At 57.5% G+C, this 25,856-nt stretch overlaps 11 protein-coding genes across 11 annotated transcripts; 5 read left to right on the top strand and 6 right to left on the bottom strand.

Annotated features, from left to right (window-relative positions):
• Positions 1 to 496: 496 nt before the first annotated feature.
• B0H64DRAFT_379663 (cytochrome b-c1 complex subunit 9) lies at positions 497 to 1,434 on the bottom strand. Its single transcript, XM_062802688.1, has 5 exons — positions 1,268 to 1,434; positions 1,185 to 1,201; positions 1,061 to 1,126; positions 953 to 1,001; positions 497 to 896 (listed from the first exon to the last, which is right to left on the bottom strand). The coding sequence occupies exons 1-5, from the start codon at positions 1,268 to 1,270 to the stop codon at positions 843 to 845; spliced, it is 189 nt and encodes a 62-aa protein (XP_062663514.1). The 5' UTR covers positions 1,271 to 1,434; the 3' UTR covers positions 497 to 842.
• Positions 1,435 to 1,528: 94 nt separating this feature from the next.
• B0H64DRAFT_379660 (uncharacterized protein) lies at positions 1,529 to 2,944 on the top strand. The gene has a single exon (XM_062802687.1). It carries the CDS (start codon positions 1,892 to 1,894, stop codon positions 2,597 to 2,599), a length of 708 nt encoding a protein of 235 aa, XP_062663513.1. The 5' UTR covers positions 1,529 to 1,891; the 3' UTR covers positions 2,600 to 2,944.
• On the bottom strand, positions 2,936 to 4,889 carry B0H64DRAFT_379659 (BCS1 N terminal-domain-containing protein). The gene has a single exon (XM_062802686.1). It carries the CDS (start codon positions 4,712 to 4,714, stop codon positions 3,155 to 3,157), a length of 1,560 nt encoding a protein of 519 aa, XP_062663512.1. The 5' UTR covers positions 4,715 to 4,889; the 3' UTR covers positions 2,936 to 3,154.
• A 137-nt stretch (positions 4,890 to 5,026) lies between these two features.
• B0H64DRAFT_379658 (uncharacterized protein) lies at positions 5,027 to 6,012 on the bottom strand. Its single transcript, XM_062802685.1, has one exon. It carries the CDS (start codon positions 5,842 to 5,844, stop codon positions 5,182 to 5,184), a length of 663 nt encoding a protein of 220 aa, XP_062663511.1. The 5' UTR covers positions 5,845 to 6,012; the 3' UTR covers positions 5,027 to 5,181.
• A 118-nt stretch (positions 6,013 to 6,130) lies between these two features.
• On the top strand, positions 6,131 to 8,340 carry B0H64DRAFT_333217 (uncharacterized protein). Its single transcript, XM_062801076.1, has 2 exons — positions 6,131 to 7,229; positions 7,281 to 8,340. Exons 1-2 carry the CDS (start codon positions 6,259 to 6,261, stop codon positions 7,954 to 7,956), a joined length of 1,647 nt encoding a protein of 548 aa, XP_062663510.1. The 5' UTR covers positions 6,131 to 6,258; the 3' UTR covers positions 7,957 to 8,340.
• On the bottom strand, positions 7,918 to 9,340 carry B0H64DRAFT_448002 (uncharacterized protein; the record flags this gene model as incomplete). Its single annotated transcript, XM_062807034.1, has 2 exons — positions 7,918 to 9,029; positions 9,108 to 9,340. The coding sequence occupies 2 exons, from the start codon at positions 9,338 to 9,340 to the stop codon at positions 8,411 to 8,413; spliced, it is 852 nt and encodes a 283-aa protein (XP_062663509.1). The 3' UTR covers positions 7,918 to 8,410.
• Positions 9,341 to 10,016: 676 nt separating this feature from the next.
• Positions 10,017 to 10,727, bottom strand: B0H64DRAFT_4691 (uncharacterized protein). The gene has a single exon (XM_062807785.1). The coding sequence runs from the start codon at positions 10,540 to 10,542 to the stop codon at positions 10,069 to 10,071; it is 474 nt and encodes a 157-aa protein (XP_062663508.1). The 5' UTR covers positions 10,543 to 10,727; the 3' UTR covers positions 10,017 to 10,068.
• Positions 10,728 to 12,491: 1,764 nt separating this feature from the next.
• Positions 12,492 to 16,114, top strand: B0H64DRAFT_313456 (uncharacterized protein; the record flags this gene model as incomplete). The annotated part of the gene is made up of 6 exons (XM_062800163.1): positions 12,492 to 13,343; positions 13,397 to 14,616; positions 14,670 to 14,830; positions 14,886 to 15,087; positions 15,137 to 15,479; positions 15,593 to 16,114. The coding sequence occupies 6 exons, from the start codon at positions 12,492 to 12,494 to the stop codon at positions 16,112 to 16,114; spliced, it is 3,300 nt and encodes a 1,099-aa protein (XP_062663507.1).
• Positions 16,115 to 19,410: 3,296 nt separating this feature from the next.
• On the bottom strand, positions 19,411 to 20,793 carry B0H64DRAFT_379641 (uncharacterized protein). The gene is made up of 3 exons (XM_062802684.1): positions 20,476 to 20,793; positions 20,221 to 20,390; positions 19,411 to 20,154 (listed from the first exon to the last, which is right to left on the bottom strand). Exons 1-3 carry the CDS (start codon positions 20,760 to 20,762, stop codon positions 19,697 to 19,699), a joined length of 915 nt encoding a protein of 304 aa, XP_062663506.1. The 5' UTR covers positions 20,763 to 20,793; the 3' UTR covers positions 19,411 to 19,696.
• A 1,429-nt stretch (positions 20,794 to 22,222) lies between these two features.
• On the top strand, positions 22,223 to 23,573 carry B0H64DRAFT_4568 (uncharacterized protein). Its single transcript, XM_062807353.1, has 3 exons — positions 22,223 to 22,679; positions 22,753 to 23,105; positions 23,180 to 23,573. The coding sequence occupies exons 1-3, from the start codon at positions 22,462 to 22,464 to the stop codon at positions 23,386 to 23,388; spliced, it is 780 nt and encodes a 259-aa protein (XP_062663505.1). The 5' UTR covers positions 22,223 to 22,461; the 3' UTR covers positions 23,389 to 23,573.
• A 339-nt stretch (positions 23,574 to 23,912) lies between these two features.
• On the top strand, positions 23,913 to 25,668 carry B0H64DRAFT_470128 (peptidase family M28-domain-containing protein). The gene is made up of 2 exons (XM_062807815.1): positions 23,913 to 24,953; positions 25,014 to 25,668. The coding sequence occupies exons 1-2, from the start codon at positions 24,118 to 24,120 to the stop codon at positions 25,537 to 25,539; spliced, it is 1,362 nt and encodes a 453-aa protein (XP_062663504.1). The 5' UTR covers positions 23,913 to 24,117; the 3' UTR covers positions 25,540 to 25,668.
• Positions 25,669 to 25,856: the final 188 nt, after the last annotated feature.

The following is a 25,856-nucleotide window of genomic DNA, read 5'->3' as shown; positions in this document are numbered from 1 at the left end:
GAAAATCAGGTTGCTTGGTTGGTTGGGTTATCGGAGGGCTGATAGAGGGTGGGCGGTGGAGGAGGGGTGTCGAGTCCCTATCGTGGGGTCCTTGGCTTAGGAAGCAGGATGGACAGGAGCAGGCCCGGGCGTCTGGGTGGCGTGTGTTGGATGTACTCAAATGCTCAGTCTCTTAACAAACCGGGCCACCTGAGGTAGTCTGGGTGGGGGGAGAAAAGATCAATTTTTCTGGCTGCAACAATGCAAATTTATCAGACGTAGGGGGAACAGAAAAAGTAAGGAAAAAACAAGACAAGACTGAGGTTAGAACGTGATGATCTCACAAAGTAGTGGAGGTATGTAGAAAGGAGCAGCCACAGGCGAGTCTCTGGAACAGTGTTGCTGCAGTGGAACACAGGGCTTTGGCGGCATTCATGCGGGCAGGGGTCCCTTGGGGTTTCGGGCCATTGAGCGTGTGCGTCTTGCCTCGGTTTAGCGCCAATATCAAGCAGCCATGCGAGGACAATGGATGCCCGGCACCCATGGACAGGAATGTCGGGTGGAAGCTATGTATGTGAGATGGCAAGAGTCATCCTCTTCCACCAAAAAAATAACCATGAGGTCATTTCCTGCGGTTTTGAAGGGCGAAGCAGAGCTTTTACTCTAGCGCCTTCTCCAGTGTCGTAGAGACCAGAACATTAGTTTTGAACCTAAATTCACTGTCGACAAGCCAAGCTCTATTCTCTACAACCCTCTCCATAACCGAATGTACACGGGTGAAGCTCCCGTAACCCGGGGTTGGCGCAATACCCTCGTCCTTGTCTTCGTCCTGGTAGTTTTCGATGTGCCCCGTTGAAGTCTGCCTACTCGTCATCGCCACCCTCGATGTACTTGTGCCGGATGTCCTTCCATTGGCGCTGTTGGCTGCTGTCAGCATCCGTGCTCGAGGAAACGCAATTTGGAATATCCGTACCCCCCGGTTGTTGTTGTCCCAGACCCTGTCCATCACCTTATCGTAACCACTGCACATAACACTCAGTACCAAGTTCCCCATTCGTTCCCAGTTCAAGTGGTCACATACAGCTCGAAGGCGAAGGCGCCGGCGAAGACAACGCCGAGCATGGTCCAGTTCCTCCGGAAGAGGGTGCTAGTGACGAGGGTTAGCTTCGGTCTCGGTCGGCGGTTGCTGATCGGAAGGGACTTGCTTGTAGATTGCGGTAGCCTGTGGACGCGCCGTTAGCTGTCAAATTTCCATCGCTCACGATGCTGCACCATGCTCCAAACTTACCATTTTGAAGGCGGTTGTGATCCCAATTGAGGGTGGGTGTTGGGACTGGCGTTGTTTCGTGGGTTGGCAACCTGAAGAGCTGTTCCGGATTGTTTGCGCTGCGACGAGCAAAAACGACCAGTCAGTGAAGCCGGAAAGGCCGCACGGAAGTATGCGGGGCGCCTTCTTCATTGGCCCGAGCTCTCTCAGAGCCCAAAGCTTGGCGAAAATGACCGAGCGGCGATTCCAGAACCCCGCCAAGTATACCCAATTGAAGGTTGCCCGAGATAAGTCTATCAAATGCTTCAATTCACCGACGTCCTACCTATCACCAGGTGCCCCAGGAAATGAGGTGCTGGGAGGCGACACCACTCTCTGAGTCACAAAAAGAGGCCATAGCGCAGATGTCCTGGTACTGGAGAAGGGTGTGAAATCCAATCCTCCACGACCCATTAACATAAAGCGGTTTCACAACTTCGACTACTCTCATTCAAACAAAATCTCGATTCTCGATTTGTTTGACCAGAATTTGTCGGACCTCATTTTCACACTCTACCTTCATATTATCTAGGTGTATCACACTACACCTTACATCTTTATCACCCTACACCTCACCTCTTCGTCACATTGCACCTGACATCCATCATGGCTACAGGACCATCAGCCTCCGGCATTGTGACGGATGAAACCAGCGGCGAGCGTCACATCCCGGCGTCCAAGAGAGCCGACGGCAGCACGAGGAAAGCCAAGAAGATCCGCCCCGGCTACCTCCCTCCCGAGGATGTCGCAGTTTACAAGAACCGAAACATTGAGGCCTTCCGCAACCGCGGGAAGGGACCCGTCCCCGGTGCAGAGGGCTTGAAGGACGACAAGCCAGCCCAGCCATCTTCGTCTACCGCCAACAAGAACGCCAAGCGTCGCGAGGCACGCAAGAAGGCCAATGCCAGCGAGGAGGGGCAGGAGAAGCCAGCTCCGGCCGAGAAGGCCCAGGAGGAGGAGGTTGATCCCGCCGTCGAGAAGGAGAAGAAGGTCCGGAATCTAAAGAAGAAGCTCAAGCAGGCAAGGGAGCTCAAGGAGAAGAAGGAGACTGGCATGACGTTGCTCTCGGAGCAGATCGCCAAGGTCATGAAGATGAATGAGCTCATTCGGGAGCTGGATGCCTTGGGATTTGATGCCGAGGGCGAGCCCAAGGCTGAGGAGGCGGGCGAGCCCAGGGCTGAGGAGGCGGGCGAACCCAAGGTTGAGGAGGCGGGTAAGCCCGAGGTTGAGGGGCCGACCGAGTACAAGATTGTGGAGACGGGCGACCCCCCGACCAGGAAGCTGGTCACCGACAAGTGGGAGGTGTGGCAATGAATGAAAAGGTTGAGTTGAAGGAACAACTTTTGAACCGCTGGCTATCGACGACGCCGTCGATCGTATGCGTCAGTGGTTACGACCTGGTCTCTCCCCCCCGCCGACGCCAGGAGAGGTGCCGGGGACAGGTCAGTTCAGAGTAAGGTTCCCCACATTGGAGTCCCGCTTGTACATGCGCAGGTGTCGCTGGCGCCCAGCTCTAATGGGTAAAGCCACCACTGTTCATTCAACTTGATAGGGACCCGTGGAGTCTAGTGGGAGACCCGGTTGAGTCTAGGGGCTTAACCCAATACGCACACTGCGCACCCTCCGGGTCTCCAGATACTAAATTGATGTGGTAGAATATCTATTGGTGCCGTGATGAGTCTTGACCATGTCTAATGTAATGTTATCCTTGTGCTTTTCCCGGGCTCCGATAGCCGAACGTCACAGCTAGAGAACGCCACGAACCGAGCACCCGAGACATCACTTGGCAGTTGTGCCGGGGTGGGGTATCACCGATCTATATCAGATAGTACATCGTAGTCCTACATATTACACAAGCAGCCCCTGGTTTCACGCCGGGGACTTGATTGTCCCGTCCGCGGACGGCTGTTCGGGCTCGAACGTCCGGGGGATCAGGCCCTCGGCCATTTTAATCGCACCCTCCATATCCCCCTTATTGAACTGGAAGAGACCCTGGATAGCAGCGGTAGAGGTGTGTCTCTTGGGCACGTCCGGGTTCTGGCTGTCGCCGCCGAACAAGCCCAGCTCGTCCAACCGATTCAAAAACCGCTCCCGCCCTGCGTGGTCGGTGTCGATATCACCGTAGTAGCGGTCCCACATCTGAGCCGCCTGGTACCGCGTGGCCTCGCCGATGCGCACCATCATGTCGACGCGGCCCGGCCGAATCAGCGCCGGGTCCAGCCTGTCGATGTGATTGGTCGTGAGGAACGCGATGCGGTCCTCGCCCGCGGCCAGGCCGTCGAGCGCGTTGAGCAGGCCCGACGCCGTCACCGTGCGGCCGCTGTACCCGTCCGGGTCCCGCTCCCGGCGGTTCGCCAGCGCCGCGTCCACGTCCTCGAGCAGCAGGATGCTCTTCTCGGGCAGCTGTGTCAGCAGCTGCGCCAGCAGGTCGTCCGTCATGCCCATCTCGCTCAGGTTGATCATGGCCACGCTGTAGTCCAACTCGCCCGCCAGCGCCTGGATGAACGACGTCTTGCCCGTCCCCGGCGGGCCATACAGCAGATACCCCCTGCGGTACGGCACGCCACGATCGGTATACCACTGCTGGGCCTTCAAAAATTCCTTCACGTCATCCACCAAGCCCTCCTTCACCCCCTCATCCAGCACCACGCTGCCCAGGGGGCGCTTGAGGCGGGGCTTGCCCAGCACGGCCCACTCCATCTTGCGGGCGGTGTAGACGACCGTCTTGCCCTGCTGGAAGCTCTGGGCGAGGGCGTGGGCCTGCGTGAACACGTCGGCCAGCACGTGGCGGTGCACCCACAGCAGGGTCAGGGTCAGGGTCTCGTGCGGCTCGCCCGTCGCCGTCGTCGCCGTGCCGGCCTTCTCGCGGTTCACCGCGATGTACACCCCCGGCGCGTGCCGCACCATGTGCCGCCCGAACCCGGGCTGCACGCGGAAGTCGGCGTGGATCCGGCCCCCCGCCGCGCCGCCGCCGCCACCGCCGCCATCCTCCGCCATCCCGCGCGGGCTCAGCGACTTGGTGCTGGTGGTGACGGAGAGGTTGCGCAGGCGGGTCAGGCGCTGGGCGAGGAAGCCGCGGTTGTCGCGCGGCTGGGCCAGCCAGGCCAGCACCCAGCTGTAGGACGGGTCGCGCTTGCTGATCTCGATGTTGACGAGCAGCTGGCGGCGGAGGAGGCCGGCGCCGGAGATGAGGGCGCGGCGGCCGAAGGCGGCGGCTGCGCCGAGGCCGGCTAGCCCGATGCCGCCGGCAAAGACGGGGTTGGTGAAGAGGGCATCGAGGCCGAGGAATGACGGCGCTGAGGGCGAGGGAGACGGCGGTGGTGGGGTGGCGGGCGTAGCTGTGGGCGTCGTCGTCGGTGCTGGTATCGTGAGTAATGGGTGGAGTGGCTGGGAGACTGCGGTTGGGGTTGTTGGTGTTGTTGGTGACATTGTAAGTTGTTGTTTCTGGTCGCTACATGACGTAGCGACGTTCCGTGTGGAAGTTGTGGGTTCCCGCCGTTGATGTTGGATGGCGGATGGATGGTGGGGAGCTCTCTTCCGAACATGGCAATCAATTGATCGCCGCCGAAGACCTGAAATTTTAGTGGGTCTCGGGACGGGAATTCGGGCAACGAAACACCGACATGCGAGCATCTGAAGAACGCCACGGCGGGAGGCGGAGGGTCGCAAAGGGTGACCACTTCCAGCACAGGCCGGAGTTGCTACTCACGTGGGCACGGTCAATGATGGTACAACCAGAGATTGACCAAAAAGGGTTGTTTGTAGTATACACATATACATAAGGACCGGACCTGTCCCGGATATGGACGGGCCCGGACCCGGACCCGGAGCACTCGAGACCACGGTTTGCTCTATTCCCAAACCCCCAAACACCATCCAACACCAACCAAACCCTCTTAACCCAGTCTTCTCTTCTTCTTGCTCCGAGTACCACCAAACTTGAGTCTCGTCGAATCTGACACCCGCGTGATCTTGGGCCGCAGCAATTTACCCTCGTTCCCCATCAGCACCTTGACAACCGCTTCTCTGCCAGGCCCGAACCCCCGCAAGACTACCTCCATCTTGTTGATCTTGCTCGCAAAGCCCTTCTGGTGCATCTTGTCGATCACATAGGCACCGAGCTGGTATGCCGAATCGTAGTGCTTGCGCCCAGACTTCTTGAACCCCAGGTTTCCGCATGATAGGGAGAGCAGGGCGTCCCGGTTCGGCTTGGTAAGGGTGATGTGCGTGTTGTGCTTGTGGCTGTAGATGTGGAAATGGTAGGGTTCTGTGCTCTCGTCTTCCGGTGCGGCCAGATCCTCAGAGAGGGAGTCGGTGTCTTCCTGGCCCCCACTACCACGCTTCATATGCTGAAGGATGCGGTTCATTGAACCGCTCCCCAGCCCTTGAGTTGGCTGCAATGGCGGCTTCTGGGGATTTTGCGAGAAGATGTTGCTGGCGACGTTTGACTGGGAGAAGAGTCGGGTCCATTGCGGGACTGTCGTTGTCGGGCAGACGGTTTGGGAGAGCGGTCGGGTCAGCCCTGGCGCCAAAAGGCGGTTTATTGTAAGTCGGTTCATCGCCACCGGGCAATGGTCATCCGGATGACCTCAGTGCCTGGGCGGGAGCGGGGGATGGTGTTCGAGATTTGGACCAGAGGAACTGCGAACACGCGAAAGTCGAGATTGAGCCGCCGCTTCGTGGTTGGTGAATGGAGCACACTGGAAATTTTGGGGTCGGAACTTTCCGCCGCTGCGGAGGGTGGGGGGTGGGAGGGAAGAACCTGGAAGGGTCCCACCACTCCGGGAATTTGCCGACTCTTGGCAATGATTCTGGGCAAAAGAATTCCAGAAAGTCGCCTTTGAAGTTTGCCATCGTGAGCAAAATCCCTATCAACCAAAGCGAGGTTGCGCGCCGCCCCTCCCATCATCCATTTCTCCATCTTCTGCCACGCCTATCACTTCTATTGAGGGCGATTCGGCTTGTTCAGAGTTATGAATTCAGCACGGCAAATCCCCAGGCTTGTGCCCGGTGCCCCATTGAGGCCATCAGGCTTGCGGAGCTCCCGTTGCACGCCGCCCTCACAGTACCGTTCTCTCTCGTCTCGGGTAACACAACCCGGTGTTTCTGAGAGTGCGACATGCTCTACATCCGTGCTTCTCCAGCGACAGCCGCTCTTGCGCTCGACGCTCCCTGTCAATGCCCTCAGGTTAGACAGCATATCACGGAGCCACGCACGCTTGTTCCACGTCTCGGGCCGCATACAGCAAAAGGACGCCGCAGAGAAGGAGGCCAAGACACCACCAGAAACAAAGGAAGGCGAGGAAGAGAAATCTTCAGAGCCTAAAGAGGAGTCTAGGGAGAAGGCAAAAGAAGAGAAGGAGGGCGAGGAGAAGGAGGGCGAGGAGAAGGAGGGTGAAGAGAAGGCCGAGGGCAAGGAGAAGGAGAAAAAAGAGGATCTCCCTCCACCACCGCCTCATGGCGACAAGACCCCATGGCAGGTGTTCCTAGAGACCATGGATACCGAGCTCAAGCAGTCCAAGGAGTGGAACGAGTCAACCAAGGCCCTCGCCTCCTCCGCGAACGAGTTTGTCGAGAGTGAGCGCGTTCGGAAAGCACGACAAGCCTACGAGGCCACCTCGGGCGCCGTCTCGTCCACGGCTGCGAAAGCGGTCAAGTCGACAGCCGGCGCCATCGGGAAGGGTGCCACGTGGACGTGGGACACTCCTGTTATGAAAGGCGTGCGCAAAGGCGCAAATAAAACGGGCGAGGCGCTCGACAAGGCGACCAAGCCGATCCGGGACACCGAAGCGTACAGGAACGTCAAGGATGTCATCGACGACGGGAGCAGCTCCAGGTACGGCGGGTGGGTCGACAAGGAGGAGCGCAAGCGTCGGAGGGAGCTGCGGGAGCAAATGGACAAGAAGAATGGGGTGGACAATACGATCCACGATGAGGATCCCAAGTAAGACTCCTTGCCGAACACGTCCCGCAATTCATCTGCTAATCTTGGTAGTGCCGGAACCAACGTCACGCTTCACAAGGACGCCGCGTGGAAGGAGGCATGGAGGGACTTCAGAGATCAAAACAAATTCGTCCAGGGCGTATTCGGCATGAAGTCAGTGTACCAAGAGTCGGAAAATCCCCTGATCTCGACGGCCCGAAGCATTACCGACAGGGTTGCCGGCTTCTTTGCCGAGAACGAGACGGCCATGGTGATCAAGAAGCTACGGTCCATGGACCCGTCGTTCAAGCTGGAGCCGTTCATACAAGAACTCCGCGAGTACATTCTCCCCGAGGTCTTGGACGCCTACGTCAAGGGCGACGTGGAGACACTGAAGCTGTGGTTGTCGGAGGCTCAGTATTCCGTCTACGAGGCCCTGACCAAGCAGTATCTGCAGGCTGGCCTCAAGTCGGACGGCAAAATCCTCGACATCCGAGGAGTGGACATCCTCCGCGCACGGATGCTCGACCCTGGTGAGATCCCGGTATTCATCGTCACCTGCCGGACACAGGAGGTCCATGTCTACCGCAACGCCAAGTCAGGCGAGCTCGCGGCGGGTATGGAGGACAAGGTCCAGCTGGTTACTTACGCCATCGGCGTCACACGCATTGCCGAGGACGTCAACAACCCGGAGACGAGGGGATGGCGTCTGATCGAGATGCAGAAGAGCGGCCGCGACTACATTTAATCGGCCTGCATTTACGAACTCGACGCGTGTGTGACTCCCCAGGAGGGGGGCAAACGCCCAAGCACCTTGCCCAAGGTGCTGGTTACTTCTCATTCATTGTGTTCTATTGTCACAAAAACTGTATCATACGGCATCTGGGATCCTGTCGCCTGAGATTGCGGGGAGTTTTGGGGCTTATTGTGGTATAGAGCAGGAGGAGCAGGCGGAAGGCGTCTTGATGCATTTCTACGATCACACCACTCCGCGAGGGCCGATTGGAGACGGCCATGACATGAAAAGTATACTGTACAATATTGAAGGAGACGTGGATGCGACGGGAGGGGCGCGTCCTCGACGACCAAACGATGCATCCGAGACAATACATAATAATACCTAAAATATGGGTACGCAATCTGATATCATGACTAACTGCAACCCTTCTCAAGACAGTTCATATCGGCCTTTCTCTAACCCGCTACTCCATCTTTCTTCTCTTCCCCTTCTGTCCGCCCTCTTCTTCATCCTCACCCTTTTCATCGCCCTTCTCATCGCCCTTCTCGTCGCCCTTCTCATCGCCCTTCTCACCACCGCCCTCCTTACCCTTCTCAACGCCCTTCCCATCAACCACCTCCTCCCCACCCTCCTCCCCCCTCAACTCATCCCTCACAGCCACCAACGCCTTCCCCAACAAATTCAGCCCCCACCTCGCCCTCACACTCCCAGCCTTCGCCGCGCCAAACCCAATCCCCCACACCCGATCCATCGGGCTCGCCTCCACAATCTCCCTCTCCCCCGTCCGCAGCAACAGCTCCTTCAGACTGACGAGCCCCCCCTCCCCGGCCCCCTCCTCCCGCCCCGGCACCGGCACCGGCACCGCGACCCGCCACATCCCGTCATCCGGGTTAGCCGGCCGCGTGAACTTGAGACGGTTGCCGCGCCGCACGATGGCCTCGCGGTGGGCGTGCCAGACGCTGTCGGAGAAACCGGAGACTTTGCGGCCTAGGGATTTGACTTGCCGGGGGTGGGGGGCGGCGAGGATTTGGGTCGCCATGGCGGGGTCGTTGAAGAGGATGGCTTTTTGGTACATCATGTAGCTGTGAGGGGAGGGTTAGTGGGGGGTTTGGAGGGTTGGTTTGGTTTGGTTTGGTTTGGTTGGGGGGGGGGTTACTTACTGCTCGGCGGTTGGGTAGGTGATGGAGGGGTCGGTGTCGTCGGTGAAGGCGCAGGCGTACCATTGGGAGAGGTAGCCGACCAATGGGTCGGTTTCGCGCCAGAAGTAGACTGGGGATGTGCCGCTTGAGGTCGCGGTTTGAGGCTCGGTGGATGGGACCGTGGCCGCCGTGGCTGCCGTGGCTCTGGGCCGCTTGGTTACACGGTGAGCGGGCTTGGATCGTCTGGACGGCATGGCGATAGAGTTGGGGAGTTGAGCTTGGGAAAATGGGAAGGGGAATGGAAACGGAAACAGCTATTTTGCATAGAATCTCTCCTTGATTGTTGTAAATAAATGCAGGTTCAGAGTACTCCCATCCATGTAAGAACAACCAAGGATTATTCAGGTGCTTTGTTCTTGAGGCTGTGCCTTAGCGTCAATTTTGTTACCGGTGACTCAGTCCGGGGAAATCATGACCCGAGATTATTTAATTCAGTGAACTTCACAAACTGAACATGTCAGGACTGGAGGAAAAATGCACAGCGAGAAACTTGAACGGCAATGGAAGACGGCGATGGGAGGGCAGGCAGCGATACTGTGACCCTAACCCTCTATTAGCACCGGTGCAAGTGAATCTTCAATTGGGTGGGGGTGGGATTCAGGAAACCTTCATCACCCTTCCGTGCCCGCCAGGTTGTATCACTATAAAATATAGGACTAGCAATATCTCGACTATATCTGTAGAGCTTGAAACCAATCGACGAGATCTGGATCTCTGGTCTCAAGAGAGACCGGCCCTCACTCAACGCAACCTTATCAGCCTGACCTCCGACGTATGCGTGAACCGGCCGAGCGGTGGAGCGCCTGGCCTCCCTTGAAATGACCGGCATATGGCTGCAGGCACTGTCGGATCGCTATTGGCGCAAAGAAGCGCCCAAGAGGCCCCCAGCCTTACCATCACTTCTGATATCCTCTCCTGTGTATCATGTCCCGTGTATGTATGCACATAGTAGATAAGAACCGCACAGTATGTCGACGATGAGGCCATCCTGGCTGCTCCCCGTAAGCGTCCCAATGAAGAGCGAGCCGGCCCCGAACTCCGGAGCACCGGGCCCGACCTGCGTGGCAGCCGAGTCGGGGACGCCAAATTCGACAAGGGGAACCACGACAGGAGGGCCGTTGTCGGAAGGTAGGGATGCGGGTAGAGATGCAAGCTGCCATGCAAGCAACCAAGGATATTCGCCCATGCAGACGCAGCCAGGATCACCGCATGTATCGGCTGCAGGAAAATTGCCGCCGTGGTGCTGGTTTCGTCCTGCACGTCTTGCCATCAGGTTGGCTGCCAAGAGCGGTATCCGGCAACCTTGAAATAGCTGCCCTGCGACTTGGGCTCGGAGTTTGTCCCTTCCTAGCATCATCACCTTCGTGTCAACCAGTCCACACTTCAAGACACACATCGCTGGTAGTCGGTCTCCGTGGCCGCTGTCAGAGAAGAAACACCAAAGGCTCCGGACTTCACTTTGCACCTCGCATCTTAGCTCCGACGTCACGCCACGTTCCACGACGGTCCAATACCGTGATGCCAGCGATATATTGGGGCGATTTATTCGGTGCACGCTTCCAATGAAGCAAGGCACATGCCCGCCGCCGTGGAATCATCCACTCTAGTTGACGCCCCGAGGAGGCCATTCCTACCAAAGTCTCATCCGGTCCCTTGCCGCTCGGAGTCCGGAGAGAACAACCCACTCGGAACATGGGTTACCTTCACCGCTGGTCGAATACTTTCCCCTTTTGGTTGCGATATACCTGTGTGAGATTCAGCGCACATGGAGAGCAGGGGCTTACGATCCAGAGTTTGCTCTGCTGTGTCTGCTCTTTCTTGGCAATGCCAGCGGCGAGGGACGGTCCCTCGCCGCCAATTCCATCGTTCCACTAACGCCTTTCGGCATCTAGCGCGTTGTCGTCAGGATTGTTACCGACCGTGAGTCCTACACCGTCTGTTCCCGCGCATTGGATCGATCACGAGGGTGGCAGATTCTTCCCGCCACCATTCCATGTCGAAGGGTGTGTTTTTATGTTGTAATCGTGCTGTAATTGAGGGCATCATTTTCACGCCACCATAAACATAACTGTCGTCCGACGTTAGTTAAACGCGCTGGGCCACATTCACGGACCCGGGTGTCTGGAACTCCCAACCGCGCGGTGGCAGTGAAGTCTGTGCCGCTGAACGTACCTAGTCAGGCAGACAATTGGTCTCTTGCGCCTCTTTCTTGCCGTCATCATTCCAGGCATCCGAGAACGGGAGACGAACCAACAACTTACCAAGGGTTTCGTCAGCTTTATACTTTCCCCTTCCGACCTCTCCGTGGGGCGCCAAATCCATCCGTTACTCTCGCCAAGGGCTCATCCAACAGTAACCTGTGCCCACTCTTGCGCTCATACGTTGTCTCTGGTCTTTGGCTTCGGATCAGAACACCACAACAAGGTAATCGCGACCACTCTCTCCGACGTTGTGCCTGCTGACCGTTCGCATAGGTAGCAAGCGCCGGTTCGTTGGCTGCGTAAGAGGGTTCACAAGCTCGTAGTTTGTAAGAGCCCAGATCCTCCACGACAGGCAGACGTTTCGTAGGACAAACGCGCCGGCTGCTGTTGAACAGTCAAACTTCAGACCAATATCCGACTTGTTGCCACCTTACATTCGCTGTTCGGGGTGACCAGGTCGCGAGGCTGGGGGCTCTTCAAGGCGGGAAAAGGGGCCTTGCCTCATAAATACGCAGCTGCCTACCTAGTATCAGCTCCAGCGCTCTGCGTGGAAATCGACTCGACCTAGTTGTTTCTGTTTCTGTTCCTGCAGAAACCGGGCTGCCCGGGGAAACGGTGGCGGAAACCAAGTTTGCAAAAGTTTGCCGCTGCCTGTCGCAGAGATTGCAGTGCTGCCACCAATCCTCAGATCAGATAGGTGCACTGGTCCTTCCCTCCAGGGCTAGTGTTGACTCCGATCTCGCTCATCGCAACCATTGAGGAAGGAACGAGAAGCTGCTGGCAACTTGGCCACCTGGCACCGTTGAAGGCGGTTCACGTGGAAAAAAAACTGGTGCTTTGTCTTACTTCGGAAGGCTCAACCGTTCCAAACACTGGGAGCGTTGGGTTACCTTCCTGGCGTACGAAACCGGCGAAGCAAGTTCTCGTCGGATTGTCTGATCCGCGTGTGTGGCACGCCTAAGGATCCTGGGAAGCGACAAAAGAGTACATCGTCCCGCTGCAAAACGAGCTATCAGTTTTCGGGCGATTTTGAGCAGACCTACCTAGTCTAGCCTGGCACATCAGCCATCTCGGCAACCTCTAGGATTGATCGTGGGATTCCTCTCCCCCCTTCATCGACATTGCACCGGTCTCTCCCTCCATCATGGCGGATCCATATGGCATCGATGCGGCCGACGAGCCCGCTGGGCTGCCGATGCGCCAAGTCCTAGCAAGTCTTCATTACGCCTACCCAACCACCGTCTTCATCTACTACATGGTCACCTCCACCGTGGCCATATGCACTCTGCAAACTAGGTCTTCGGAAGACGCTCACCCGCGCCGCCGTCCGATCACGTGGTTGCTCGTGCTCGTTATCCTCACCTACTTTGCCCAGCTGCTCGCTTTGAGTATTCAGGGCGCCGTCCAGCATGTGTTCCCATTCGCCGAGCAGGATACCATCATCGGTCTTATGTCATGCGCCCTAGCATTCGGAGTTGTCTTTGCGGGTCTCTCGGAGGCGGCCAATCCGGTCTGGTATCCGTACATTGGATCCTTCGCGATAGCACTCATTCTCGAACCAGTCGTGGGGGCCGTGTCTCTGATGGCTCGGTCCACGGGACCTCTCAAGTTCATCGAGTTGTTCGACATCTCGGCCCTCGCCGTCAGGTACCTTGCAGTCGTCCTAGCCGTGGTCTTCTATTTGGAAGGGAACCACTACACCCGGAAGGAGAAGGGCACCGACTCGGAACGCCAAAGCTTGCTCAAGGCGAACGGCCATGCCAGCCACGATTCCGACTCGGATGATCAGGGGAACAGAACTCAGCAGAACGGGTACGGGTCGACGTCAGATGGCTCGAGCGATAGCAACCAGTCCTCCTCGAGCGATAGCAACCAGCCCTCCGACACCGACGACGACGAAAACCCTTACGAAAGACGCCAGCGGCAAGCGAGCGAGCAGATGGAAAAAAGGCTCAAGGAAAAGGGGAACTGGGTCACATATGCCAAGAGTTTTCGGGTTCGTCGTCCCCCGACCCTGTCTGATCCCGTCACTGACAAGCGCTTGTTTAGGTCTTCTTCCCGTACATCTGGCCCGTGAAGCACCGTTCGCTCCAGATCCGCGTAGTGCTTGTCGGTATATGCCTGCTTGCCATGAACTTCATCAACGTCTTGATCCCGCGCCAGCTGGGTATCATCATGGACAGTCTTTCCGGTTCAAACGGCAAGAACCCCTGGAGCGAGGTTCTCTTCTTTGCCGGCCTCAAGCTCGTGGCTTCCGAAGCCGGTCTCTCACTGTTACGCCAGTGGCTCTGGATCCCTGTTGAGTATTACTCGTTTGGCGCTATTAGCACCGCCGCGTATTCTCACGTTCTCAACCTGTCTTCCGACTTTCACGATTCCAAGAGCTCCTCCGACATCATGATGGCCATACAGTCCGGCCAAAGCATCTCCAACATTCTCGAGTCGATCTGTTTCCGGGCGGTGCCGATGCTCATCGATATGACGGTCGCCTTTGTATATCTCTCGGCAACCTTTGGTCCGTACGAGGGCTTCATCACCATCGCGACCGCCGCCATTTTCATCTATATCGCTACTCGCATGATCGCCGCACTCAAGGGCGCACGTAGGAATGAGGTAGGGGCTTGGTATAAGGAGCACTATGTCCGGCAAGCCGGAATTCAGGGGTGGTCGACGGTCGCCAGCTTCAACCAAATCCGGCACGAGGAAAACCGCTACTCGGACGCCGTCGAGGACCGTGTGGCCAAGACCCAAAAGGTGTACTTCGGCTACGTCCTTGCTTATGCGTTCCAGTTCTTGGTTCTCCTCTCAGGGCTTCTCGCTGGAGCATTCCTGGCAGTGTACCAGGTTACCCACGGCCAGGCCACCCCAGGTGACTTCATCATGCTGCTGACATACTGGGCCCAACTGGTCTCCCCTCTCACCTTTTTTGCTGGCCTCGGGAAAAGCATCTCGAGGGACCTCCTCCATGCAGAGCAGCTTCTGGAGATCATGCAGACCAAGCCAAGCGTGCTCAGCAAGGAGGGAGCACCGCCTCTGCATTTCAAAAACGGAGAAGTCCGCTTTGGCGGTGTCTGCTTCTCGTACGACAATAAGAAGGAGATTTTGAAGGACATCAACTTCACCGCAACACCAGGCATGACGGTGGCTTTTGTCGGTGCGACGGGGGCTGGCAAATCTACCATCTTGAAACTTCTCGACCGGTTTTACGACGTTACGAAGGGGTCGATTGCAATCGATGGACAGGATATCCGAAACGTTGATCTATACAGGTGGGTTGTGGTCCTCTGTGGATGGTGTATCACGTTGCGCTAAGACCTCTCAGTCTCCGAGCCCAGATCGGAGTCGTGCCCCAGGCTCCTATCCTATTCGACGACACCATCATGAACAACGTGCGGTATGCCAAGCTCACGGCGACTGACGAAGAGGTCTACGAAGCGTGCAAGGCTGCCAGCATTCACGACCAGATCTTGACATTTACTGATGGTAGGTGCCCCTTGACCCCGCAGGTAGAACGGCGGAACCAAGCTGACCGAGACAGGCTACCAAACCAAGGTCGGAGAGCGAGGCGTCAAGCTCTCTGGTGGCGAGCTGCAGCGAGTGGCCATTGCCCGGGCTATTCTGAAGAGGCCTTCAATGGTTCTCCTTGACGAGGCAACGAGCGCAGTCGACACAGAGACCGAGCAGAAGATCCAGGACGCTCTACGCACTCTCTGCGAAGGCCGCACGACTTTCATTGTAGCGTGAGTTGCGTTCTGATGGAACTTGAGGAATCCAGACTAACGGGCTTAGGCATCGCTTATCCACCATTATGAACGCCGACCGCATCATCGTCGTTACCGGGGGAGAAATTGTTGAGCAGGGTAGCCACGAAGAGCTGATCCGGGCAGACGGAAAGTACGCAGAGCTATGGTCGAAACAGATTTTCGTCAAGCCCAAGGACAAGGGGCCGCGCGAGGACAAGCCTGCCACCAAGGGGCGCAAAGGCCCAAATATTGTCAACGACTTGACCGCCGAGGCTACCTGTTCGGAACTTCGTAAGGTCAAATCGACCCCGACGACAAATGGCCAGGCCGAGAGTTCCGACAGCACCACAGAGACGAACAACCAAACGACTCCCGGGCACGAGAAAGAGGTATGAGCGAGAGAAACCAGTCGAAGCATGCATGTATCATTACCGCCATAACATACATACATACATACTTTGACCGTTTCTCCCCGCGCTGCCGCCTCTTCTAACCCCCACAGACCTCTCAGCTGAACCCGGGCGCGGCAACCTTTACGCCCCGATCGGCGGTTGCTCCGAGCCCAACCCGGCAACCCCATCGCTCCCTGGACGGCTTCTTCAACAACCCACCCGTGAGCCCAGAGCCCGTCCCTGCTGCCCCGCCGCCCACGCAACACCAAGTCCACTACTTCGCCGCCGCGCCGATGCTGATGGTGCCGATGTCGGCCTCGTATGCCCCCATGTTTCAAGCGCATCCGGGAGTGCTTTCCCAGCCTGTCTTGCCGCCACCGATCACGGGGATGGTGAGGAGGCGATTTGAAACAGTCGAGTCCAGCGTTGGCGAGGAAGATGACGCCTCAGAGCCGTCAAGAGAGAGGCGAATCCGGGTTAAGGAGCCAACGCGGGCGGATTCCGTTTCTACTTCTTCTAGCTCGCGTGCGGACGACGGGGGAGGGCCGAGGTACCCGCGATACTCGAGGAGGGTACAGTCAAAGAGTGAGCCGGTGACCGGAACGACGGAAATGGGTTCGGAGCTTGCTTGAGTGGGATGGATAGGTACTCTGCTTCGCCTGGTTTGGTGGAGGGGTCGATGGGGGTTATGAGGCGGGATAGCCATGTCAAGTCTTTTCTGCCTTGTTGTTGTTGTGTTGCATTTCTCGGTGGGAGTATGTCTTATGATACCTTTATGTTGTGTTCATGAATACCTACGGAGGGGGGTTGGAGTGGGGTTTTATCAGGTTGCCTGTCTGTTAACGTTAGGTTCAAGTCAGTCATGATAGAGGGTTGGAGGGTATGTTAGATAGGGCCTGGTCAAGATGAAAAACGGACTGGAAAATAGATTAGAATGGGCTGGGTTGGGCGGGAAAAGATTGTCCTTGTTTGGAGTCGTGTTGGCGGGCAAAATACTCTGGTTCTAGTCAGGATTGTGATGCCTGATTGCTATTTCTGAACGAGAAGCCATCATGTTATTCTCCTGAGTGGCCGATGGGTGTGGCCGATGGGTGTGGCCGATGGGTTCCTGATTATTCGCCAACATTGCTCTGCTGGTATTCTCGCAAGTGCAATCCTGGAGTTGTCTGTCTGGCGTACGGGGTTTCTTAGGAGGCTTCGTTCACTATTATGAACAAGAGGAGGCTAGGAACACTACTATCGATATGCCAACTGCCATCTGGCCTCTATTTAAGTATTAAAACTAACTAGCAGGAACTAGATCCTAATAACTCTACTTTAACTCATTCAGGTCGTAAATAACACAGGAAATTCGACGTCGTGTCATGTCGTGTCGTTCGTCAGTCGTGCCAATATCCATTTCCAGCCCCTTTTCTCTCCGATATTACGATAGTTAGGTAGGTGTCCGATCGATGGGTTACTCGTCAGTCAGGGGGGTTATGTTAAGACTGCGCAGTGAGAGAGCGGACGCCGTAGGTAGCGGTTAACGCCCCTAACGGCCATCATCACCCCCCTTTTGCCCTTTGGGCTCGATCGGCTCGGCGCCGAGGTTCATTTTCTGCAGGACATCGACGGCGAGCTCGTTTTCCGAGCGCATCTTGTCTTCTTCCTCATGTTTTTGCTGCTGCTGCTGCTGCTGCTGCTGCTGCTGTTGTTGTTTTTGTTGTTGCCGTTGCGCCTCGTCGTCTGCCTCCCTCGTAAACGACGAAGCTCCTGCCCTGTCTGGCGGCGGCTCGGCACCCTTTCCGCGCTCTACTGGGGAACGACGTGACCCATCCTCACCACTCGTCGGCCCGCCCTCCCCATCCCCACGCTCCCACCGCGGCAGCACCTCAGGCACAACCAACACCCCCTTTTCCTCCCCCTTCCCCCTCCCCCCACGACCCCTTCCCCTCACCCTCCCCAGCACCTCCCCCGCCTTCCCCCTTACCTTCGCGTACGCCTCCAACCCAACCAGCACCGCATAACTCTTGCTGACCGACACGCGGCGCATATCGGCGCCCGCATCCCGCAGCGAGCGCACAAAGGCGCGGAAGTTGCTCGCGGGCGGGCGGTAGTGGCCGCTGAGCGGGGAGAGCGAGGTCAGGCGGCCGTCGCGCACGCGCACGAGCCCCGCGGCCGAGATGCGGCTGCCCTGCAGGAAGGAGGAGTGCTGGAAGGCGCCGCTGTTCTTGATGCCCACGTACAGGCGGAAGGAGGTGTCGGCGACGAAGATCCAGGTGTTTTTGCGGACGGTTTTGCGGAGGAGCTTGTTGAGGATGGTGGCGCCCGAGAGGTGGTGGGTGATTTTTTGTTTGGTGCGCGTGTTGGGGGTGAGGGAGGAGGCGTAGCGGGCTGCGTTGGCGGAGTCTGTGGATGAGGAGGAGGTGGATGTGGAGGTGGTGGTGGGGCGGGAGGAGGAGGAGGACGGGGATGAGTCGGTGCTGGTGTCGCCGAGGAGGGTGGTTTGGTTCTCGCCTAGCGGGCTGTAGGCGGGGGTTGGGTCGTCGCTGGGGACGATACCGTGGATGGAGTCCTTCCATTTCTCGGTGGTGTCGATGCGCGCGCCGTTCTTGGCCCAGCAGAGGCGGCCCTCGGAGTCGACGTTCACGAGGTAGTACTGGCGTTCTTCTCGGGAGAGGTAGCGCACCTGCTCGCGGTCGAGGCGCTCGCGCGGGCAGGCTTCGATGTCGAGGTTCTTGCCCTCGCCGTAGTCGAGCCAGTAGAAGAAGTTCTCGTTAGTCTCGGCGCGCTTCCACTCTTCATGGTACACCCGCAGGTTGGCGCCGTAGCGGTGCTTGAGGTCGATCATCTCGAGGAAGTACTGCAGGCCCATCATTTTGGCGGTTTGTTTGCGGCGCGCCTTGGCTTCTTCCCTCCGCCTCCGCTCCGCCTTCTTTTGCTCTCTGGAATTCCGGTGGTCGCCCGAATCGGAGTCGGAGTCAGAGGAGGAGCTAGTATCGGCGTCTAGGTCATTCCCGGCGTGCCGGGCAATGGCGGAAACCTTCTTCCAGTTCTGGCGTGCTGTCGACGGCCGGTCGGCCGCAGTTCCTGGCCGTTCAGGAGAGGACATCCCGTTGGTGACGGAAGCGGCCCTGGCGCGGGGCGTGGTCATGTCTCTCCATTGTGCCTCCCGTACGGCATATATCCAACGGGTAGAAGCATCAATACCTAGCCCCTGAATCTCTCGACGGGCGCGGTACCCGCGGTATGTGCGCTGGATAACGGTGGCAGCCCGGTTGCGGAGCCCATCGTCGCTGCTGCCGGTACGGTGACTGAACCCGAAGCCAAGCCGGCTGGCGAGGGGTATATGGTGCGGTTGTTGAGGTTGCGGTCTCGAAGGAGATAATGGGCCCAGTACGGCGTCGAGACTCTGAGGCTGTTTATGGCGATGGGCGCGTTTCTGTTCGGCCTCCCTCTCTGCTTGTTTTTCTGCAATGTGGGCGAATTGCTCTTTTGTTGGCGATACCAGCGAGTCTAGATACTCCTGACGGCTTCGCGTCGAGTGTGCCGAATCGGCTGAGCCTTGCGACAGTGGGCGCTTTCCTTTTGGTCTTTTGTCTGGACTATCTGGAGGGGTCACTGACGATAGCGGGGCCACCGGGTCTTCCACAAGTTCATGCATCGACCGAGTCTCGGAATGGGAATTAGTGGTGTTCATGATTGGTCGATTAACAATCGCGGTTCTCTGTTTGAGGTGTCTTCACATCGGGTTAGGGAACTCAGGTCATTAAAGCTGCTAACAATACACTTTGTATATGCCGGTGTTCTCGAGAACTCGGCTGGGCGGCACTGATGAGAGTCGTGCACCGCCCGCTGCTTGCGCGTGCAGATGCTACGAGCGTGGGGCAAGCCGATGATCTGAGGGTGACATGTGGGTGCCAAGTCTCGGCGCCAACGGACTTTGACCGAGCCGCGATTCCAGCTACAGATTTACTGTGTAGGAGGAGCCGGGATTTCAAATAGTAATAGGACAAATCTAGAAGAGAAATGTTTGCAAATACTGATTATTGATACATGTATACAAACGGACAGGTTAAAAAAAAAGCCTAAAAAACCAAAACTCAACACCAGTCTTTGAGGTGAGAACAGCTTGAATCCTTGCAAGTCTGGGCGGATATTGCCAAGCCCCGGCAGCCGCTTGTTAGTGGAAAGCTTGGCCCGGAACAGGGCTGAGAACAGGGCCGGACCCAGGCCTAAATTTCCTCTCTCGGCGCCTCCGAGTCCCTCATTGTCGACATAGAAACTGCCTCCCACTCCTTGACCAGCTTCAGCGTGCTCTCACACTTTGCGCGCACAACGTCGAGACAATCCGACCCCAGCACCAACCGCACCGGCACCGCCCTCCCCTTGGCGACACCCTCCTTGGTCAACACGTCAACAATGACCTTGGCGCACTTGACGACGTCGCCTGGTTGGTTGCCGCTGAAAGCATCGAGGGCTGCGCGCATCTTGGCCGCGTCGGTCTCTTGGTGCATGTAGACGTCCAGCTGCCGCGCCGTCTTCACCCGATGATTCACCCCGTCAGCCCCGTTCGCCAGGATCGGCGTGCGCGTGTATCCCGGTTCCACGCAGCAGACGTCGACCCCGAAAGGCCGGAACTCTTCGGCCAAGCCCTCGGTCAGCCCGCTCACGGCGAACTTGGTGCTGCAGTCTGTGGCAGGCAGGACTTGTAATTAGCGAACCAGACCCTCAGAAAAGGAGACGAGAGAGGCCTCACAATGAGCAGCCGCGGCACCCGACAACCAACTCCCCAAGCTCCCAAACGTCGCCAGCGCCGCCATCTGCCCGGGCTCCTTGGCCGCCTCGCGCAGGTAGGGCGCCGCAGCCCGAGCGACGTTGAAGGTGCCGAGCACGTTGGTGTTGAAGATATCAAACACCTCTTTCCCGCTGTCCCATGACCACAACCATTAGCCCCGCCCCACTCCACTCCAACCCACTTCCTACCCTCCGGAAAGAAGAAGGAAGAACCCACCTCGCCTCCTCAACCGCCCCCTCCAACAGATACCCCGCGCAGTTCACGACGTGTGTGATGCGCCCGTGGACGGCGTGTGCCGCGCGGAAGGTCGCCGCCAGCGTCGCCTCGTCGCTCGTCACGTCCAGCGCCAGCGCCGTCGCCCCGGCCGACTCGAGCTCCGTTAGTCTGCAGGTGCCGCGCGCCGTCGCGATGACGTGGTGGCCCCGCGCGAGCGCTTCCTGCGCGATGGCTTCGCCGAACCCGGACGAGGCGCCGGTGATGAGGAAGACGGGTGTGGCTGGCATGGTGGTGGTGGTGGTGGTGGTGGTGGTGGTGAGTCTGTGCTGGTTTGTGGTGATGGCGAATTTGTTGGTTTGTTGTGGCTGTGATGTGATACAAGACCGGTTGGTTGTCAAGATGCTTCTGGCAGTGAGGGTGATGGTATTGCGATGGTGTTGAGATGCTGTTTAAGGCTGTCCCTTGGGGCGAGCACGGCTTTTATACGCATCGTTGAGTCGCCATCGTCGTTCACCCAACTGCACCCACGCCGTCGTAAACCAAGCTAGGTAAGTCCGCCATCACCGTCCAAGTCCGTGAACTCCCGTCACACAACCTGCCGACGCCCTAAACATCGTCATGAATGTTTTTAGCGGATGAACTCAACTCCGAAGACTGAATCCCGATATCGATGTTCTTCAACCTATCCCCGATGGTGGTCGAGTCGTACGCCCTTGGGCTGAGCAGCCGACAGGGGTTCATCGGCGTTAGCAGTAAATTTTATCGGCGATGGCTTTAGCGCTTCGGGCTTGGTACTTGGTACATACACCCGACGACGCCACCGGAAACTCGCGGAACTGCAGTCCGCTTGTTAACCTTTGCACAATCGAGGTTCTCTGCCCGCGAGTTCTCGGACATATCGGAGCCGGATGTTGGACAAGCTTGTCCCGGGCTCGAACTACCTCACTACGCATAGCAGGATGGCTTTCTACATACATCAGACCCTTTGATTTAAGCCTAAACTTGGATGCCCCAACAGATGTCTCCACCTCTTTTCATAACCTTTTAACTACGAATACACGTCGTCCTGCTCACCCCATCTCGTATTTTACCTCATAACTCACGATCGTAAGAACTCAACAATACGTACATTGACTAGCAGCCCTTCGCTCATCAGAAACGGGCCCTTCCCTTTGGATGTACCTGAACGCCTAATCCATCAGTCATAACTGGTTTGATACCTTTGGTAATACACCTCTGGGACCTCAGTTACAGTTGATCGTTTGGGTATTATACTCCACAGGTAAAAAACCGCCTCGGGCCCCAAGTTCTATTCATGTTCTTGTTGTTTCCGTTTTACATCCGGAGCCATGGCCGCGAAGCGGACACGCGAGATGACGATTTGACATGTGGCGCTCAGCTGGCTCCTCCGTAGAAGACATCCCATACCTCCTGCATACCGCCCATCCAGCGACTCGAGCGCCGTGCACCTTTTTCGACAGTGTAACACCGCTGCACCCTTTCGACATTGTGACACCGCTCACACGCTGTCCCCGCCCGCCTCCAGCTGCGTGGTGATAATAACTACCATTGGTCGTTGCCGACCGTCCCTCGCGTTCTAAGCCCTTTTCGGGCCGCTGCTCTATTTATGTGGCTTGTTGGGAAGCCAAAAACGACCATGGAACACTGTGTGCGACGCTGAGAATGTCTCCGTGTCTTACTGGGTGGACCAAACCCCAACAAATAAGTCGTGGGAGAAGATGTGCGATAGCCCGCGTATTTAAAAAGCAAAGTCGACCTAACCGCGCGCAGGCAAGCCGGGCGAAATGAGGCCGGCTGAACGCGGGCTCGACGCGGGGTTCTTCGGGCAGCATTTATATCGGTACCTGACCTTGAAGATATAAATCATGAAGATGTAGCCCCCCCCGACTCGCAAGGACGGTCAACTCATTATACTCCAACCAACCAGCACTTAACGCAAACCTGTAACGACGTGAAACTTTAGCCATGTCCTTCAAGTACAACCGTGTCCTCCTCGTCGGGGCTACCTCTGGGATAGGGGCGTCCATGGCCGAGAAGTTCATCCGCGAGGGTGCCAAGGTCATCGCCGTTGGACGCCGTCAGGAGAGGCTCGATGCCTTTGTCCAAAAGCACGGCCCGGATAAGGCCAGCGGTGTCCGCTACGATATCACGGATAGCGCTGGCTTGGATGCCTTCGTCGATGGGCAAGTGACACCATCTCCAACCCCCCAACGGCGACGCACACGCCCGAAGCAGGCTAACCTCCTCCCCCAAAAGCATCGTGAGCAAGTACCCCGACCTCGACTGCGTCTTCCTCAACGCAGGGACCCAGACCCCGATCCTGCTCTCGAAGCCGGCCGAGGTCGACCTGGATGCCTTCCACCGGGAGATCAGTACCAACTTCTCGCGGCCCATGGACCTCTCCATCAAGTTCCTTCCGCACCTGCTGGCGAAGCCGTTCCCCACCGCCCTACTCTTCACCGGCTCGCTGCTGGCCGCCGTCCCCGTCATCAAGGCGCCGGCATACGCGACCTCCAAGGCAGCCCTCACCGCCTACGTGAGCTGCCTGCGCCAGGTGCACAAGGGCTCCAACACCAAGATCATCGAGATCTGGCCGCCCCTCGTTCAGAGTGAGCCCCCTCCACCATCGACACACACACACCCCCCTCACCCAATCCATATTCGACTAACCACCCCCCCGCAGGCGAAATCCACGACTACATGGGTCCCGAGAAGGGCCGGAAGATGGGGATGCCGACGGACGAGTTCACGGAGCAGGCGTGGGCGCAGCTGGCGGCGGGATCTGAAATGGTGATTGTGGGGTCGCTAGGGCCGCCGAAGGAGTTCCACGAGATGTTGAGGCTGCGTAACGGCATATTCGACACCATGGCCAATGGCCGGTGGGGGCCTTGAAGGGGGCCCTCTGCTCCTGGGATTAGACGTTAGTTGCCTCCCTACAAGCTCTTTGGGGACCCGTTTTATGGTTCATGGGGACTTCTCGGGGGTGGTAATTTAATCTGGGCTTGATGTTCGTCTCTGAGAGTGACTCTCGTGTTTGTTGGGTTGGGCGATGAAGACGTGAATGGCTACACGGACGAAACCTTCGCTGTGAAGAAGAAAGAAGAAAAAGAAAAGAGGGTGGGTGGGCAGTGCATTCAAGCGTAAGCCACCGCACACCTATCTTGATGCTGAATGATAAGCGAGAGTGAAACCCAGTAGGCGGTTGAACCTCCAGCGCTCAGTATATCGACTATGAATATTTGGCTTCAACGGTGAGAGAAAATGGGGCGCAACAAACCTTCATTATTTTGCATCGTTTTTATCTTGTTTACCCGAAGGTTGAATTTACTCTTGTCGGCTAGGAGACGAGAGATGAAAAGAAGATCTCCACTGTGGGGCTATTCAGGGACACTTGCAGCTTCCCCAACTCGACTTCACCCGGCTTATACCACGTTGCCATTTCTCTTTTGACACAAGCCACACTTCGAAACCGGACAGCCTCATCATGAGATAAAATCGTCAATTGATTTGGTGTATACGCACACAAATGGGATACAACCATCTCAGCATGATTCCGACCCCCCCTCACAAACACCAACACCAACAACAAAAAGCTGCATCTCGCAGCCACCCTCCTCCACAATGAGACACCACCACCTCCTTCCCTCCCTCCTCCTCCTCCTCACCACAACAACCACCCACATCCCCCCCGCCCTCGCATACACCCCCCTCTCCGACACCTCCCTCCTGCACCTCCTCCCCCCATCATCATCAAACCCACCACCACCACCCCTAAACCCCAACCCCGACCAAAAACCCAACCCAACAAACCCAACAAACCCCAAAACCCCCAAAGACTTCGACCCGGACTTCGACCCGGACTTCGACCCCCACCACGGCGCCCTCCTCGCGCCCATCCTGCAGCCCCGCGTGCCCGGCACGCCGGGCCACGCCCGCGTGCAGGAGCACTTCCTCGCCTTTGTGCGCGCCCACCTGCACCCGGACTGGACGGTCGCGTGGCACAACACGACGGCGACGACGCCCGCGACGGGCGAGAGGCTGGTGCCGTTTCAGAATTTGGTGCTGAGGCGCGATCCGCCTTGGGTGCGCTCTTCTTCTGATGGGGATGGGGAGGGTCGGGGTGAGGGTGGGGATGGGGATGGGGGTGGGGGTGGTGAGAATGGGGGTGGGGGTTGGGGTGATGATGGGGGGGAGGTGGCGCGGCTGACGCTCGCGGCGCATTATGATAGTTTGTACCGGCCGGAGGGGTTTGTGGGCGCGGTGGATAGTGCGGTGCCCTGCGCGCTGCTGTTGGCGGTGGCGAGGGGGGTGGATGGGGCGTTGACGCGGCGATGGGAGGGCATGGTGGAGGAGGGGTTGGCCGGGTTGGAGGAGGAGAGCGGGGTGCAGATTTTGTTGTTGGATGGCGAGGAGGCGTGGGTGCAGTGGAATGCGGCGGATAGTTTGTACGGGTCGAGGTGAGTCTTGCTGTTGCTGTGTGTGTTTGTGCGTGGGAGATACTGATGATGGGCTTGCAGGGCGCTCGCTGAGGAGTGGGAGGCGACGCGGTACGAAGCCGGGAGTCGCTTCTCGACGCCGCTGGAGGCGATCAGCCTGTTTGTGTTGTTGGATTTGTTGGGCGCGGCGGCGCCCAACATCCCGTCCTACTTTCCCGGGACGCACTGGGCGTATCGAAACTTGGCCAAGATCGAGGGGAGACTGCGGAAACTGGGGGTGCTCGAGACGAAACCGAAGAAGTCGTTCCTGGCGGAGAGCGAGAAGGAAGGGGTGAAGTTCCGTGGCTTTGTGGAGGACGACCACGTGCCTTTTATGAGAAGGGGCGTCGACATCTTGCATGTCATTCCCACCCCGTTCCCGCCCGTGTGGCATACCATGGATGATGACGCGGCGCATCTGGATGTACCGACCATCAGGGACTGGGCAAAGATCATGACGGCTTTTGTGGCTGAGTGGATGGATGTGGAGGGATACGTGCCAGAGGTAGCGGCAGGGTCAGGGGAAGAGAGAGCTGAAGAAGTAGAGTCCGAGAAGGAAGAGCTGTAGTTTTATGTTGGAGCATAAGCGTCGAGGAGGATGTATGTATTATATAGAAACGTTGTATATGGTCTGCCTCTGTTGCCTTGAGCGACGCATCTTACAGTTATGAATCTTTAAACCAACTATCATGTAAACATACAAACCGTCCCAACTTCGGAGGATCAGATAACCATTTCTTTTAGCTTAACGAACGTCTGGTATTCTCGAGTTCAGACGGGAGCACCCTAACCCTGAATCTCGAATTGTGAATGGCGGTGTCAGGGAACGAATTTCGGTCATTGGGGCTCACAAATATTGGATGAAAAGTTTTAATCTGCGTCTAG

Source organism: Chaetomium fimeti (assembly GCF_033439085.1).
Source record: "Chaetomium fimeti strain CBS 168.71 chromosome Unknown B0H64scaffold_1, whole genome shotgun sequence".
NCBI lineage: Eukaryota > Fungi > Ascomycota > Sordariomycetes > Sordariales > Chaetomiaceae > Chaetomium > Chaetomium fimeti.
This window is presented reverse-complemented; position numbering and strand designations above follow the sequence as displayed.

Bases quoted from the DNA above. Each gene is read 5' to 3' on its own strand.
- B0H64DRAFT_379663 (XM_062802688.1), bottom strand. The intron at 1,002-1,060 runs GTATGTGACCAC...TGTTATGTGCAG, and splicing joins GGCGCCTTCGCCTTCGAGCT to TGGTTACGATAAGGTGATGG. The intron at 897-952 runs GTACGGATATTC...AGCAGCCAACAG, and splicing joins GGGACAACAACAACCGGGGG to CGCCAATGGAAGGACATCCG.
- B0H64DRAFT_379660 (XM_062802687.1), top strand. From the start codon at position 1,892: ATGGCTACAGGACCATCAGCCTCCGGCATTGTGACGGATGAAACCAGC.
- B0H64DRAFT_379659 (XM_062802686.1), bottom strand. From the start codon at position 4,714: ATGTCACCAACAACACCAACAACCCCAACCGCAGTCTCCCAGCCACTC.
- B0H64DRAFT_379658 (XM_062802685.1), bottom strand. From the start codon at position 5,844: ATGAACCGACTTACAATAAACCGCCTTTTGGCGCCAGGGCTGACCCGA.
- B0H64DRAFT_333217 (XM_062801076.1), top strand. From the start codon at position 6,259: ATGAATTCAGCACGGCAAATCCCCAGGCTTGTGCCCGGTGCCCCATTG. The intron at 7,230-7,280 runs GTAAGACTCCTT...TAATCTTGGTAG, and splicing joins ATCCACGATGAGGATCCCAA to TGCCGGAACCAACGTCACGC.
- B0H64DRAFT_4691 (XM_062807785.1), bottom strand. From the start codon at position 10,542: ATGTGTGTCTTGAAGTGTGGACTGGTTGACACGAAGGTGATGATGCTA.
- B0H64DRAFT_379641 (XM_062802684.1), bottom strand. From the start codon at position 20,762: ATGCCAGCCACACCCGTCTTCCTCATCACCGGCGCCTCGTCCGGGTTC. The intron at 20,391-20,475 runs GTGGGTTCTTCC...GTCATGGGACAG, and splicing joins GGGGCGGTTGAGGAGGCGAG to CGGGAAAGAGGTGTTTGATA. The intron at 20,155-20,220 runs GTGAGGCCTCTC...TGCCTGCCACAG, and splicing joins GGGTGCCGCGGCTGCTCATT to ACTGCAGCACCAAGTTCGCC.
- B0H64DRAFT_4568 (XM_062807353.1), top strand. From the start codon at position 22,462: ATGTCCTTCAAGTACAACCGTGTCCTCCTCGTCGGGGCTACCTCTGGG. The intron at 22,680-22,752 runs GCAAGTGACACC...CTCCCCCAAAAG, and splicing joins TTGGATGCCTTCGTCGATGG to CATCGTGAGCAAGTACCCCG. The intron at 23,106-23,179 runs GTGAGCCCCCTC...ACCCCCCCGCAG, and splicing joins CTGGCCGCCCCTCGTTCAGA to GCGAAATCCACGACTACATG.
- B0H64DRAFT_470128 (XM_062807815.1), top strand. From the start codon at position 24,118: ATGAGACACCACCACCTCCTTCCCTCCCTCCTCCTCCTCCTCACCACA. The intron at 24,954-25,013 runs GTGAGTCTTGCT...ATGGGCTTGCAG, and splicing joins GATAGTTTGTACGGGTCGAG to GGCGCTCGCTGAGGAGTGGG.